The 16,736-nt window shown below is 45.5% G+C and overlaps 2 protein-coding genes across 2 annotated transcripts; both read left to right on the top strand.

Moving 5' to 3' along the window:
- The first annotated feature begins 593 nt into the window (after positions 1–593).
- LOC307074051 (apelin receptor B-like) lies at positions 594–2,747 on the top strand. The gene has a single exon (XM_079734044.1). It carries the CDS (start codon positions 832–834, stop codon positions 1,897–1,899), a length of 1,068 nt encoding a protein of 355 aa, XP_079590170.1. The 5' UTR covers positions 594–831; the 3' UTR covers positions 1,900–2,747.
- Positions 2,748–12,551: 9,804 nt separating this feature from the next.
- nfkbil1 (nuclear factor of kappa light polypeptide gene enhancer in B-cells inhibitor-like 1) lies at positions 12,552–15,867 on the top strand. Its single transcript, XM_079734073.1, has 4 exons — positions 12,552–12,915; positions 13,006–13,118; positions 13,421–13,532; positions 14,685–15,867. The coding sequence occupies exons 1-4, from the start codon at positions 12,642–12,644 to the stop codon at positions 15,287–15,289; spliced, it is 1,104 nt and encodes a 367-aa protein (XP_079590199.1). The 5' UTR covers positions 12,552–12,641; the 3' UTR covers positions 15,290–15,867.
- Positions 15,868–16,736: the final 869 nt, after the last annotated feature.

Here is a 16,736-nt window from a genome sequence, read left to right on the forward strand (position 1 = left end):
TCCAGTGTCAGTTCCTTGCCTGCATGTTGGAGCGTGTGCTGCTGCGACCAAACCTGACGCATTGACATTGAAATGCGGTCGTCTGGATGAGAGGGGACCACGGTCCCACCCGACGAGCAGACATTAGCAGGCTAATTGACCTGAACGGCACATGCCCAGACCTGGCGCCCACTAGAACTCACTCTTGTTCTATTGAGTGCTTTTTGATCCAAAACAGTCACATGTTGCACAATGAAGAAAAGTCAATGAATCTAATTATTCAATATCAGAATAAAAACAATAGAGCAATGAATGTTAAGTGCATAAGGAGTTAATGCAGACAGCAGTGCCTTATAGGATAACAATAATAATAGGGTAGGATCAGTAAAATAAGTAAACCAAAAGAAGTAAGACCAGTAAAATCATGACTTTGTAAGCAGCACATGGGCCTGAGCAAAAGGAGGAGGAAGGGAGGAGGGGTGAGGGGACGGGAGGGGAGGAGGGAAGGGGGGGCGGGGCTGGGGGAGAGGAGGGTTCCTGGGAGGTTCCGCAGGGCTGGGAGCGGGTATATAAAGAGCAGGCAGCTGTCACAGATAGCAAGCAAGCCAGTGAGTTCCACCGTCAGACCTCTGAGAGCTGCTTTTTTTCTCACAGGAGCCTAACTCACTCAACCATTCACCAACTCTCCTTCAAAACTCTGCTTTCCGTACTGCCTCCCCCCCCCCCCCGGGCTTTGATCTTTGTCTCCCCGGGCGGTGTGCAGAGGTGCAACTCTACACCTCAGCTCCAGAGACGTATTGAGACTATTTTTAACCGGATATTCCAAGCGATCAAGAGAGAGCCGGCGGCGAGATGGAGGCGACCACCGAGAGCTACTACTACGACTACGACGAGTTGGAGAACGGCACCATGTGCGACTACTCCGAGTGGGAGCCCTCCTACTCCGTCATCCCCGTCCTCTACATGCTCATCTTCATCCTGGGCCTGTCGGGCAACGGCGTGGTCATCTTCACCGTGTGGCGCGCGCAGGGCAAGTGGCGCGCCACCGACGTCTACATCGGCAACCTGGCCCTGGCCGACCTCACCTTCGTGGTCACCCTGCCACTGTGGGCCGTCTACACGGCGCTGGGCTACCACTGGCCCTTCGGCGAGGTGCTGTGCAAGATCAGCAGCTACGTGGTGCTGCTCAACATGTACGCCAGCGTCTTCTGCCTCACCTGCATGAGCCTGGACCGCTACCTGGCCATCGTGCACTCGCTTTCCAGCACGCAGCTGCGCACGCGGGGCTACATGCAGATGTCGCTCACCGCCATCTGGGTGCTGTCCTGCCTGCTGGCGTCGCCCACCCTGGTGTTCCGCACCACGCAGCACGACAAGGTCAGCAACCGCACGTCCTGCGTCATGGACTTCAGCCTGGTGGTCACCGACAAGAAGCAGGAGAACGTGTGGGTGGCGGGCCTCAGCATGTCCTCGTCGGCGCTGGGCTTCCTGCTGCCCTTCTTGGCCATGATGGTGTGCTACTGCTTCATCGGCTGCACCGTCACGCGTCACTTCAACACGCTGCGCAAGGAGGACCAGCGCAAGCGGCGCCTGCTGAAGATCATCACCACGCTGGTGGTGGTGTTCGCCGTGTGCTGGACGCCCTTCCACGTGGTGAAGAGCGCCGACGCGCTCTCCTACCTCAACCTGGCGCCGGACACCTGCGCCTTCCTGCGCTTCCTGCTGCTGGCACACCCGTACGCCACCTGCCTGGCCTACATCAACAGCTGCCTCAACCCCTTCCTCTACGCCTTCTTCGACCTGCGCTTTCGCTCCCAGTGCCTGTGCCTGCTCAACCTGAAGAAGGCCCTGCACGCTAGCCCCGCCGGCTCCCTGTCCTCCCAGAAGACCGAGGCCCAGTCTCTTGCCACCAAGGTGTGACCGCGTCCGTGGCGTCAAACCCGGTCGTGCATCATGGGTATGGTGATGCATGCAGAGAGAGAGAGACAGAGAGAGAGAGAGAATAGGTGGAGAGACTTGATGTGTTGGTATGCACACTCTGAGACATTTCAGCGACGGCCTGAGGATCACGTCCAGCGTGTCCTCGCCTGGTCCCCCCAGGGTGACCCAGTGGACCGGTGTGGTGGGGTGTTGGGTTACACCCCCCCTAAACCCCCCTGCGGTGACTGCGACGTTCAGAGCCAACGCACGGGAGCCACTTCGTGAAGGTTGCAACATGGTGGGCAGACGTCACGAAACACACTTGTTTGTTGTGGAGAAGTTGGGACTCGGTTTCGTTGGGGCCTTAAGAGCTAAGAACTTGGGACTTATCGTCTGGACGTCTTTGTCCTCTCGAAGACTTCCACACACACAGCAACACACACTGAGAAAAACACACACACACACACACACACACACATAACACCGGTCAAGTCATCTGCAAGCACTTAAGCCTTGACATCAGATAGATTGCTACTCCCCATTTGACCAGTTTACACAGCCAGTCAGATGAAGGTGTGCATGTGTGAGTAGTACCAGGGTGCGAGTTAGAGGTGTTACACTCAGATAATACCGCAATTGTGAGCATAGTGTTGTAAGGAGAGACAGGGGTGGGGGTCCCAGACAGACAGATGGGACGCGATGACAAATGTTTTCCTACGGGTAGAAGACGACCCAATTAAGACTGCTTCAAAAGACTGTGTGTGTGTGTGTGTGTGTGTGTGTGTGTGAGAAGTAAGAATGTATTTGTATATTCCTCTTATCTAATGACTTAGAATGAGGCTCTTTCAAATCTGTATATAATGTGAATATGAATTGTACTCATGTTTATGATTTTTAATAAAAGGTGCTTTAACCAAAAGCGATTTTCTCTGGTCATCCTCCTTTACTGTGTGTTCTTGTAAGTCTTGTTGCTAATGTATTTTCTACCATTCAGTGAATGTCCGTTCTTCCTGTTTGTTCAGCAGGGACGGCAGGCATTCTCGTTCCCATTGTGTTTCATGGGGCTAAAATCAAAGCAATTGTCTACAGGAAATACATGGAAAGAGTACCATATCCGTCTCCCTGCAGTTTCACTGCTCCGTGTCGTAATTGCTGAGCCCACCTTTGCTGTGATCAGCCAATTCAGACTGCTTCTTGAAGAAAGCATACCCGTAAGATTGGTTAATCATCCGCTAGAGATCTACCCATCTAGGTGTTTAACTCGTAGCACAACACAAGTTGTTTGTCTTGTACAAAAACTGGTATTAGATCAATTGGTTTAACATGTGTTATAACCAAAAAGAATGACAATTATGTGGTCAGTTAAAGTCGACCGTTTGTCTGAGGATCATTTAAGCCATTAAACAACCAAATTTAACATTGTTTTTGCTACCTGATAGTTACAGCCCAAGAATTAACTAACTAGGCTGTAATTAGCGTTTTTTTCTGGACATAATCGCCGCTACCAGCCAGACTGAAGGATAATCCTACCTCCCATCGGGTCGGCCTTCTCTGAATCAACTGGTGCTAATGCCTGTTTGATACACTAATGGTTAATGAGTCGCTACACCACTGTGTCAAGGTTTAAGGAGCCACGTGTGAAATACAACCGTTCCTTCATACAGGTAGGTCTCTATAGCCACTTGCTTAACTCCGGTATCACGCTCTCTAAGGGTCTGTGATCAGTATATTGCAGTTTAAAACTTGTTGTCCCAGCGTGTCAAGCTGCTCCACAGCTGCAGGCTACTTAACCTTCTCGACTCCCAGCTTCTGAAATGTAGCAAAGTAAACACACACCAAGATCGCATGTATAGAAGTTTTTATTGAAAAGAGGATCTGTGAATTAAGTCTGACATGTGCAATACATTTCTATCTAATTATAAATCTGATGCAACAATGTGAGTGATGTAAACTTGTGAGAGGAAAGCTCCAACCGACAGTTTGAGACAGGACTTAAAGCCTCTGGGAACGTCTTAAATATCCCCCACCTGTCACAAGTGAATATCGTGAAAGATTATCTGAACAGATTGCATTCATGGTTTTTCAAGTTTTATGGAGGTAATGTGATCAGGCTTCAAAGCTTTCACTGTAACTTTGACTAAACATTACTTCTTGCAATTATTGGTAAACTAATAGTCCAAATACCAGTGTATACAGACCATGTGTACAGAATGGCACAACAAAAATTCAGATAAGCCTTTCTCCACAATGGCCTTACATTCTGCCGCACAGGTTCTTTGCAGAAAGGTCACACACAAGTCACTTGTGCAATGATGGGAGATCTACCACATACTCCCATCATCGAACATTGTGTAACACAATTTGATTTATGCACTACGTTCCAGTGAGAAATAAGCAAAACAATGTGTATTGCTATCTTTATGCATGCAATATAATTGTATCCTAATGATATGGAATATGTGAAGTGGCTGTTATATATCCTTCTATTTCCTTCATCCTCTAGTATTTTAAGGTAAGTATGAATAATGCTTTTTTGATTACCTTTAATTAAGCTAAAAAGGATTTGGTCATATAATATTAATTTAAAATCGGTTATATTGCTCAGAAAATGTATAGATGTAATACACCATGTAACTTCCTTCTTCTACTGGTTTGTGATCATCTATAAATTAAAGATCTCTGCAAACAACATGAGTCATTGGGTGTGCATTGTGAAAGGCACATGGGAAGTGTACTGATTTTAAAACTCCATTTGGGCGGGTTGTAGATTTGGAAATATTATTTTGCTTGAATGGAGACTGGGACCAAACCTTCAAACCCAGAACAACATCTCATTAAGATAAGTTCTCAACATAAATGTCCTTGATAATGGTATATTTTTATGAATGATATATCATTTGTAAACAATGCGCAAATGCAGGCTAGAAGTCTGAGTGGTTCATCAGTGAAAACCACTCAGACGCACATCACAATGGATCAGTGGGTGAAATATAAAAAAAAAAAATTGCTTTGTTTAAAAATTAAATCTAACAAACGGCGAGCCGGGGCCATCTCAAGTCATCATAAATCACAACCCAATGACCCAGAAAACAGACAGAGGAAGTGTGAGCGTATTCCACCTCCTCCGTTCAAACAATGGAGACGAGGAGGATGAACACCAGGCCGTAGACCGGATTAGGAGCCCTGATCTGACCCAGAGCCAGGACCTGACCTGGAACCCGGACCTGACCTGGACCCCGGGGTCGGAGCCTGAGTAAGGAACGGAGCTGGAGCCTGGACCAGCACCGCAGTGGAGCCACGGGAGGAGGTGAATCCTGCACCGTCTTGCACGACCTCTGGGCTTCCTGCAAGCCTGTCCCCCCCCCCCCCAAACCAAGGTTGATGTTGATGATGATGATGATGATGAGAGTGATGGTGGTGGACAGGATAGGAGTCAGCAGGCCAGGCAGGAAGAGCCAAGGCCTGGATGGGGTAGGGGTAGGTTCCTGTCCAGGGAAATCCTGTCTTTCAGAGGCATGTGTCTTGGGGGGGGGGAGGTCAATATGTCATCTTGGGAGATGCAGCAGTGTGCTGAGATGCTGCAAGCATTGTGTGCTGCAAGCAGATAAACGATTTGTTGGCATTTATGTTGCTCCTACAGGTGGATATTTGGGTTTTGAACGTAATGTTGGTAAGACAGGTATTGTTAGGTAGGACGGGTATCGTTAGGTAGGACACGCATCGTTAGGTGAAACACGTATCGTTAGGTGAGACAAGTATCATCAGGTGAGACACGTATCGTTAGTGGAGACACGTACCATAAGGTGAGACATGTATCGTTAGTTAAGACACATATCGTTACTGGAGACACATATCGTTAGGTGAGACGGGTATCGTTAGGGGAGACGCGTATCGTTAGGTGAGACACATATCGTAGCTGGAGACACATATCGTCACGTATCATTAGGTGAGACTTTTTGTAAGGTGAGACATTTTGTTAGGCGAGACGTTTTGTTAGGTGAGACATTTTGTTAGGTGAGACGTTTTGTTCGGAGAGACATGTATCGTTAGGTGAGTCACGTTTCATTAGGGGAGACACACATCGTTAGTGGGGACACGTTATTTCCGGAAGAGGCAGTGGAAGTGGCCGCGGCTCCATAGGCCGACTCCGGATCTTCTTCTGTTGAGGCTGGGCTGGGGGGTCTTGGAGGGCACAAGGCCTCTCTTCATGCCCTCCTCTATCCTCTCCATTGTGAGGCAGCCTGGGTCCCCCCCTCCACCCTTGCCACCCTGGGCTAAATGGACGCCCCTGTCATCCACTCGCGCCCGGCCAGCTCTGAGTATCAGCTGCTTCTCATTATGCGTCACAGGTAGAGCTGGCTGGACAAACAGGCTTGTGAGTGAAAGTGATCCTCTTTCACTGAATAAATTGTTGTTTTTAAGCAATAACTAAAGTGGGGAAGTGACAAGGACCCACCTTTAATTGCACTTCATACGGAGCATTAATGGGAAACATATTGTTTTGTGACACGTGATGAATAAGAAATCTGGAGGGGTTCTATTGGGCAGCAGTTCTACTAGCTCCCCCACTTTCTCTGGCTTGACACGCAACACACATAAGTCATTCAGACACACACACACCCGCACACACAGATCACCTCTTTACATTGGTTCTTCCTGACAGGTGGTATGTTGAAAAGACCCTCAAGGCAGATAATCTAAGCAGAGGAAGGCATTCTGAATACAGAGTGTTTATCGGGATTCTGACAACAAACAGACGTGTGAAGACAACCAACTGTACTGCAAACCTAACACAGATTCACCTCAACCTCATCTAAAATGTGACGGGAACAAAGCAATTTTGTTAGCAGTGTAAAGAAATAATGTTTAATTATTTGGCAAATTACGTTTTCTAAAACCTTTTCCTTTTCACATTAATAACTGTCCGATTGCCAGGTTGCTCACGGACTCTAATAATACATAGGTAGCCTCCAATTAGATTACAAGTTAAGTGGCGAGGATTCAGGTTTGTTCCTGAATCCTCGGATGCCAGCCTTCTGAGTCAGAAGTCGGGAAATCTCCCAGCTTTCTTGCGGCATATCTCGGAGGCACACCCCCTTATGGCTGTTTCAGACTACACGATTTCTGTCTGATTTTGCCCCGATTCGTTCGTCGCAGACAAATTGGCGAGTCGTACACGATTTTGAAATGTCAGCGACGAGACGAGATCTTGAAATGTCACATGCTTGCGATCTGTGATTTTTTTCGTCTGCAACGTTCGAAAAACGCCACGACGAAAGTTTGGCATGCCAGAAATTTGGGGGAATCGCATGACGTATCCATTGTTGACATGGAGGGAATCCGCGAACAGCTGGAGGTCACGGGCAGTGTTTACTAACTAGTAAAGAACTAACTAGTAAAGTAAAGACTAGTAGAGATGCGCGGTTGGCGGTCATACTTGCGGACACCGTGGATAATCCACGGGTTGGGTGGATTGTGTGAAAAAAAGTAATACTTGGAGGAATTGCGGGCGGATCGCGGTTGAAATAAATGAATAAATAATAAGTAGGTTAACATATTGACTAGACCAGGGGTCGGCAACCTTTTGTATCAAAAGAGCCATTTTGGCCCATCTCCCGCAAAAAAAAAATGTTTGGAGCCGCAAACTTTTTAATTCACCCCCTCCCTGTGACACAAAAAAAACATAGTTCGTTGCATTCATGAAATTATAAAACAACAAAGAGAAAGCTGTTGAAGAACATTTTATTGCTGTTCTAACAGGAAAACCTCAAACTCTTATGAAGAGGAGAAATAACTTTGAAATAAATGAAACATATAGAACGAGTATAATAAGTCTAAACATAAAGAACATAGTTCGTTGCATTCATGAAATTATAAAACAACAAAGAGAAAGCTGTTGAAGAACATTTGATTGCTGTTCTAACAGGAAAACCTCAAACTCTTATGAAGAGGAGAAATAACTTTGAAATAAATCAAACATATAGAACGAGTAGGCTATAATAAGTCTAAACATAAAGAACACCTAAACAGGTAAACATAGGTTTGTTGTCATCCTCTTGATTTTTCCTCGGCCACAGCAATAAACCATCGAATCTGAACAAAAATCAAAATAACACACCAGCTCAGTTTCTAAAATATATATTTTTTGGTGCAAAATAATAGCCTATTAAATTGTAGTGTCCTCACCTGTTTAATGTGATTTCTGTTTCTGAACATCACTGCTGAGCTTTTCTATGTCGGGGCTGTAGGACGTGACCTTCATCTTAACGCAGGATTGCAGGCTGACATCTGTGAGGCGTGAGCGATATTTTGATTTGACATAGTTCATGTTAGAAAATATTTGCTCGCATAAGTATGTGGATCCAAAGATGGACAGGACTCCAAAGGCATACTTCTTGATGTTGTGATAAGTTTCGGGAATTGCATTCCATGTCTCAAACACAAGTTTGTCGGGTTTGGGAAGGTTTTCTATTTCGCTCCATTTGTGTTCTCGAGCGAGAATAGCCTTCCGACGGGCGACGTCTTCGAGATCAGCTGTCAGACTTTTGAACTTGGACACCCATACCTCTTTGTCAGCTATGTCAGCCAGTTCAATTTCAAGATCGGGTTGACTCACGAAAGTGAATGATGACATGTTCAGCATGGACGGGTCGATGTCCAGGGGTGTGACGGGGAAGGATAATGTGCTTTTTTCCTTTCTGAACTCACTGAATCTTTGTCCAAATGCAGTTTGCATTGCAATGATCGTGTGCTGCAAGTACTCACAATTGATGTTGTGTGACGTTTTGAACTCTCTCAGGGAGGGGAAGTGAGAGAACGTACCTTTCTCCACATCTCTGGCAAACACTGTCATCTTGCGCTCGAACGCCAAAACATACTCCAGCAGCTGAAGGGCAGTGCTTCCTTTTCCCTGGAGACTTCTGTTCAGCATGTTAAGGTGACCTGTCATATCCACCATGAAGTGCAGCTTTTCCAGCCAATCTGGGTGTTCCAGTTCTGGATAGGTGAGGCCCTTACTTTCCAGGAAAGTTTTCACTTGATCCAGACAAGCCGCAAACCGTTTAAGCACTTCTCCCCTGGACAGCCACTGGACTTTGTTATGCAGCAGGAGATCCGAATATGCGCTGTCGACTTCATCTAACAATGAACAGAACTGTCGGTGGTTTAACCCTTTTGCCATTATTTTGTTGACTATCTGAATGACAAGGTCCATCACCTCTTTGCATTCGGGGGGAAATGTTTGAGCGCACAGTGCTTCTTGGTGCAGGATGCAGTGAAACGTCAGCAGCTCTCGACCCAGCGACTTCTGAAGTAAAGTAATAAACCCCTTCTGTGTTCCTCTCATACTAGGTGCCCCATCAGTAGCCACTGACACCATGTTGGTGGTATTTATTCCTTTGGCTTTTAAACAATTCACCACAGCCTCACAAATGTCCTCCCCCCGTGTTTGGCCTTTGAGCGGTATCAACTCAATAATTTCTTCCTGCGGCCCGTCAGAGTTCACGTATTTGCATAACAGCGCTAGTTGTTCAATGTCGTTCACATCACTGGACTCATCACAGGCGATGGAGAATGCTGGAGCTGAATTTATGTCGTTAATTTGTTGACTGGTGATGTTTTCTGACATCTTAATGGTCCTGTCCTTTACGGTTTTTGCAGAGAGAGGCATATCTTTAATTTTCTGAACAATTTCAGTTTTGTTTTTAAAGTCCGAGAATAGATGTTCTGATATTTTAATGAATGTCTCTTTCAAGTATTCTCCATCTGTGAATGGCTTTCCGCACCTGACGATCTCCTGAGCTGCCGCAAAACTAGCAGCAGTTGTTGAATTTGGAGACTTGATCCATTTCTTAAAAGTAATTTTACTCTGCTCACATTTCCGCAGCAGTTCCGAAATCGCTCTTTTCCTTTCATCTCCTGCTTGGTACTTTTCAGCAAATGCGGAGTGTTTGTTCTGGAAATGTCTTTCAACATTACATTTTTTGTTATTGGCTAATTTCTCGCCACATATCAAGCATATAGGTAAGCCTGCATCAGTAGTACTGAAAGCAAATGAATCTGTCCACGCTGAATTAAAATCTCGATTTTCCTCTGCCACTTTTCTTTTCTTGGATTTATCCATGGTAAGTTTACTCAATATTAGTCAGAGAGGGAGTTACATGGTTAAATCTTTAGCTGTCATGTGGCATCAGGGATAGCCTACAGTAGCCTACAGTAGACTACAGTAGCCAGTCAGCAGCGTCAACCGTTGACGTTCTACGTGATCGGTCATGGCCAGCAATGTAAACAAGGAATAGATAGCATAGCATAGCATAGCGATACAATAGTCAAGTAATGAAAAAACTGTAAGGACCTTTATTATCAAAATATAACGTACTGAAACTTTAATATTCAACACAGCTTAATAACTTTTTGACTACGAACTTTAATGCTGTAAACCCTTCTCGCTCAGTATTTGTTCGTGCAATTGGCTGTCAACGGTGGATGCTGCTGATTGGCGGCTCACTGGCATGTCCCGCCTCCTGCCAATGGCAGCATCTAGGCTACTTCCTGATGCCAGATACCAGTTAAAGATTTAACTCCTACTGGGATTAGCCACCTGCAAATCAACGAAGCTTTGTCATTCACTCCCCCCCTCACGGTAGCGCTATTGCGCATCCATTGCGACCTCTCGTTTAGTTGACGATATATATAAAAATATATATATAATAATTTTTTTTTTTTTTTTTTTTTTTTTTTTTTTTAAGAAAACTGCAGGGAGCCACGGCTGAGGGGCTAAAGAGCCGCATGCGGCTCCGGAGCCGCAGGTTGCCGACCCCTGGACTAGACAAACGGCAAACTGACAAATCTGACATATTTTTCTATAATCTCCCTGCTTCTGAAATCTCCGCCCAGGGCTCGTCCACTGGTTTTCCATAAGCATTCCACTGTGCGATCATTCCTGCTGCGCATGACCTCACACATTTTTGAAATCGTATGCTGGATGCTTTATTTTTTCTATGTGGCTTTTAGTTAATGATCAGGCTATAACAAGACCACGTTGGCTATGTACGCTGACAACAGGGGACATTTCATAGTGGTTAAATATTTTAGTGAGCCGACAGGCTTTTGTCGGGACGCGGAACACGCAACTCAAAATCGGGATGACATTACATCTCATCCGCGCTGCCGCGCATCTCTACTAACTAGACTTCACTGCACTATGCAGAGGACCGCCATCATAATGCCTAGTACAGGAACTCGGGATCCATTGTTATTTACACTTTGTTGCTGCGTTGATGCTGCTTGTATCGTGAACGAAACAAAGAAAACTTGCCTTTGTACTTTTGGCTTGAGCCATGCTTTTGATTGTGAGTGAAAATGATTAGCCAGCTGATCAACTGCAACTATCACAGCTGATCATGCGCCTGTAATATAAACAGAGAGGTGTGGTGGGAGTCACGTAACCATGACAACAGCTGTTATCAAATCATGTCAGTGTGGAACGCGGATGCAAAACATTCCGAAACGATATTAAAACTATAGTGTTTTCAATACTAATGTATGTTTTTATATTTACCCGGGTTAGTGTGGACAGGGCCTAAAGATTCTAGAGCATCGCAACCTCGAATCTTCTAGTGTGGCCAGTCTTCCGACGAGACAAAGCCCGATTTCCTGGCTCTGTGATCGTATAGTGTGACATGTTAAATCGTGAAGGAATATCTGAGAATCGTGTAGTCTGAACCAGCCATTATGTCTTCATCTCTCGGATAGTAGACCGAGAGCAGTGATGACGCTCTCAACAAAATGGCTGCGCCTGTGAAGAGATTTATTTTCTTTGTATTTGTACAACGTTGGTCATTTTAATGTCAATTTTAAATGCTCTTACACACTTGATTACATTGCTACTTTATTCCAATCACCAATTTATGCATTGCACGGTCTTGCTGTTCGTGTAATACAATGTAAAGTTGTGTTGTTTGTTTTCGAGCTTGTTTGCTGAAGAGGCTAATGTAGCTAACAATAAACAACAACTAGCCAATTTCATGACACAATCACAAAGTCGACAGGAACACTATAAATGCTCCGAGACCATAAATAACGTCAAAAATGCAACGCGGAAGGCTGGCGTCCGAGGATTCAGGAACAAACCATGCAACCATAAATGAGACCAATGAACAACAAACATTTTATGGTGTGTTCCAGATGCCTCATACACCAGGCTTACGTCATTTCCTAGCACTTATAGCGTTCCCGTTCATCTTTGTGATTGTGTCATGTACTTGGATAGTCATTGTTATTGTTAGCTACATTAGCCTCTTTAGAAAACCAGAAAAGCAGCAAGAAAATAAATATTTTTATGGGCGCAGCCATTTTTGTTTTTGTTTGCCTCACTGAACCCGGTATACTCTCAGAATTCCGGGTGGGGCTGACAAAAAGGGGGCGAGCCTCCGTGAAATGCAGCAAGAAAGCTGGGAGTTCCCCCCATTTGCAACTCGTAAGGATGGTGTCCGAGGCATCTGGAACACACCAACATTCCAATGTTTTTCTCACAAGAAAATACTGGCATCTGCTGGCGGGTTTACCGTGGTGCTGCAGCGGAACCGATGTCTCTCAAGCCCTTCCCAGCGGAAGCATAACGGGGACGCACCAAATGAGTGATGTCGGTTGTTGTGCGGCGGTGTAGTTATTCCTTAGGATTTCATATGATTTTGCCCATGTTTTTGTTGTCATAGCTATTCAGACAAAACGTAAAACGCATAATGTTATCCCATACACAAAAACGAGTTTTGAAATACGTCGAGGCAGGTAGTTTCTTGAAGCTGAAGTCATATTTGCGGAAGCATAAAGACGTCGATGTTAATTTCTCTCAAGGCAAAAAAGAGAGAACACCGTTGCATGTGTCTTGTTCGCGGGGGGACGACTTGGTCCTGCGGCTCTTACTGAAGCATGGGGCTGAAGTCCTTCGTAAGGACCGTAAAGGCGACACAGTATTACATATAGCGGCCAACAGAGCGCTTAAACATGGACGAACAGGTGAAAGCCCCTGGTGATATTCTTTGATCTTGAAGTCTGCAGGGGACCAGACAGACCTCTCTAACCTGTGTTTTGTGTTTGTCCTCTCAGCTTATGAGGACCTTGTTATCCCTCTGCGGAACAGCTGCCCTGAAGCGATGCAAGCACCGAACTCCGCTGGCGTCACACCGGAGGACCTCCTGCAGTGGATGAAAGATGACCAGGTTGGCCTACGTTTTCATATCATGATGGTGCCGAAGTCAAGCCTGTTCTGTAGATGTGCTGTAGTATGTTGTTTGATATTACCCATTCAAATCGAAATGAAATGATTCATGCACATGTAGCCGACTCACTAAACCTGGATATTTGGCCAAACAGTGTGTGTTGTACATCTTTGTTTTCATCTGGACTAGGATGCACAACTAAACAAAAAGGTTTCACATTGTAAAATGCTTTCTGTAATAAGTTGTTACTTATGTTTGATGTTCAGATTGAAATGTTGACATGTATGAGTGCTTCTTATCAGCCCAGGCCCAGCAAGAGCCAGCAGCCTGTGGCTGACCCGGAGAAGGAGTGGAGAGAGAAGCTCTTTGGAGAATGTGAAAACGACTTCTATGAAAGCTTTGGCGTATATCAAGGTACTTTTAACTTTTACTTTGCACTGTTATTAGTAGGGGTGTAATGGTACACAAATGTCACGGTTCGCTATGTACCTTGGTTTTGAAGTCATGGTACGGTACAGGACGGTACGGTTCATAGTTAAGGGGAACGTCCTTTCTCCGTTGTTTGTCAACAACGGAGAATGGCCGTAGATCAGCAGCAATGAAAACACCAATAGACTTGGCTATGGCATTTGCCCGTTCTGAATTCCCAGACAGAGGTGAAATAGTGTCTTGAGCTGGGTTTGCACAGCTCGTTTTATTTTCAAAGCAACTGTGATAGTAACACCTGGATGGTGCCTTTTCAAATGCGTGTGCATGTTAAAGTGCTGTACGTAGACACAGAGAGCCCTCTCCATAGCCGGAGAGCCTGTTAGAGACCCTCTCCGTAGCTTACGTGCACAACACGCATCCAATATTTTTAACTATCCGTCAACGCAACGGAGACAGCAAGGGCTGTGATTGGTGCTCTAACAAAATCTTTTCCGGAATCACTTTTCCAGTTTGACTTTGCACCTTATTTACTTCGTACATTGTTTACTTTGCACATTAAGGACCAATAAAACAAATAAGATTTGAAAAGCTGGAACTTTATATACAACACTACTTCCATGGTTTGTAGTCCACATATAAGATCGATCGGGCGGCGAATTGCATTGCGTATCCGACATCCAGACGGAAAACTGCAAATGCTTGAGGGGTCTCCGTAGTTACGGAGTCGGATTACGGAGTCGGAGCAGTAAACTTTGGCTAAACGGTCCTGGGAAACTCAGACTTCAAGTTTTAAATTCTGCATCGCAAAACAAGCCTTTACATACACCATATTAACGCTATGCACGCCACATTTACGCACCGCGGTCCACCTTTGTAACCACCCAGAAGTGCCTGTAGCGTGACGAATACGTGTATCGTTACACCCCTAGATATAACTCCAATTAATGATCCATTTATGAACAAATAAACCCTGAATTATCCATCTATAACTGATTCAACCCTGAATAATACACACATTTATGACTGAATTGACTGGAATCATACCTCTATCACTGAATACATACTTGATAACACATTCATAACTGAGTAAACACTGAATCATCCATCCATCACTGAATAACTGCCATTGCCTTGCAGCCGATAACCTGCCCCTCGACGACGAAGAGGAGGACTTCGGAGACTGGGCCGACCAAATCAGGAACGAGTATTTCGAGAAAAAGAACGCAGAGGCTCAGAGGCTAGCTGCCTCGGGCTCTGGCCGGAAGAGGGGGAAGAGCAGCAAGGAGAAGGAGGAAGAGGAGCAGGCCTACAAGGCGCTGCATGAGAAGCTGCAGAAGGAGCACGAGGAGTACCTGGCCCGGGCCAAGCGCAAGGAGGAGGAGACCCGCCTGGCCAAGAAGCGCCGCTACGACAAGAAATGCGAGGCGACCTTCAAGAGCGGGGCCGGGGCCAGCGCCAGCGCCCAGACCCCCAGTGCCAAGCTGGGCTACGGGGACATCCCCTGGCCGGCCCCCCGCGGCACGGTGGCGGACATGCTGGAGGTGATGCTGACCGGGGCCGACCGCACGGACCCGCCCACCTTCCGGAAGCTGCTGAAGAGGCAGCAGACGCTGTGGCACCCGGACAGGTTCGCCCAGCGGTGCGGCTCGCGGCTGCAAGAGACGGACCGGAAGAAGATCCTGGACACGGTCACGGCTCTCTCGCAGGAGCTCAACAGACTGGCGCAGACTCTGAGGGACTAGGGGGAACGAGGAAGGGGAAGGAGGTCAGACGAGATCGTGCTATAGAAGAGGGAGACGCAAGATTCACCTGCGTCCCTAAAGACAGAAAAAATGGTCATAGAGCATTTGGAACGTGGCAATTATTTTTTGACTGGTTGTCATGATTCATCGTTCTTTCAATCTTGAATTAAAAAATACTACCTCTGTTCCATTTCTTTAAAAGTATTGTGATATACAATTTTAAGTTAATATGAATTGGTTAACCATTTTTAAATGTCAAATTTGTGTAGATATTTCCTTCAGCTGGGCAGTTTCAATGCATTGAAATGCATTTGCAAAACGTGTCGTATTTGTAGATTTTTACCATAAAATAACAATGTCTTCTAATTGTGACTGCATATACTATAAGAATACATTGTTTAGACACTATTGCAAACATGCTTTTTTTATAGAGCTGGATTGTAAGAGATGAATCGCCACAAAAAACAGCCGCTAGTCTAGTTGTTAATGACTGAAAAAGCGATGCGCAGGTTGCCAGATTTTTGAATATTCCTCTTTGTATCGTCCGCACACTACATGATGTGGTTTGTTTATGTGGGTAGCGCTAACGAAATTGCATGGTAACAGTAGGCCTGCGTTTTTTCAATAAAGGTTATTGTTAAATAATAACCGTTGTAAAACATTTTCCTTTATATGTATTCGATTTGCATTGATTTATTTTACGTGTAAATTGGTTAATGTCAAAGGACAAAAAAGGCAACTGCTATTTATTTCAATACATGCCTACCTTTCAATGTCTCTTAGGTTATTAAAAATGTTTTGTGCTGTTGACTATATACTTAACAAAAATCGTTCGCGGAGTAGTAGGCTATTATTCAAAAAGTCACTCACACGTATACACTTACAGACAATGAAAAAATCTGGCAACCCGGAGACGCAATCTGTGTCCGTTCTGCCGCCGGCGGAGAGCGAATGAAGGCCGCAGCCTGTCTTCAAATTATCCACATTTATTGTACCGCGATAGGCCTCTATTTGTAGTTCCGCGTTACACCTTTCTTATATCGGCGTATTGTGCTTTTGCCATTCGTTATTTACACTACTGAGGTTCATTCAGGCTGCGTTGTAGGCCTACCGTCCCGGAGACAGGTGCTCTAGGTAGGCTTTATGATGACGCCTTTCTCGGAGCTCGGTCGATGGAGAAGGTGCATCAGGGAGGATTCGCTTTGTATTCACTATATTCAGCAGACAATAAACAGATTGTAAACCCATATGGGCTGTACGGGAGCGAGGTTTAGACAGCGAGCGAGACAGCATTGTTTTTTTATTTTTTAATGGACTTCAGTTAATCCGCGGGCAATTTAATTGATTCACGTGTAAACATTTGAATTCGTGGTAAGGTTGTTATGTAGCTAGTTCTTTGCATTTGTGACAACAAAGCGTTCGTCTTCGGAGTATAAGATCTCCACTT

Source organism: Pollachius pollachius, assembly GCF_949987615.1.
Source record: "Pollachius pollachius genome assembly, chromosome: 4".
Taxonomy (NCBI): Eukaryota; Metazoa; Chordata; class Actinopteri; order Gadiformes; family Gadidae; genus Pollachius; species Pollachius pollachius.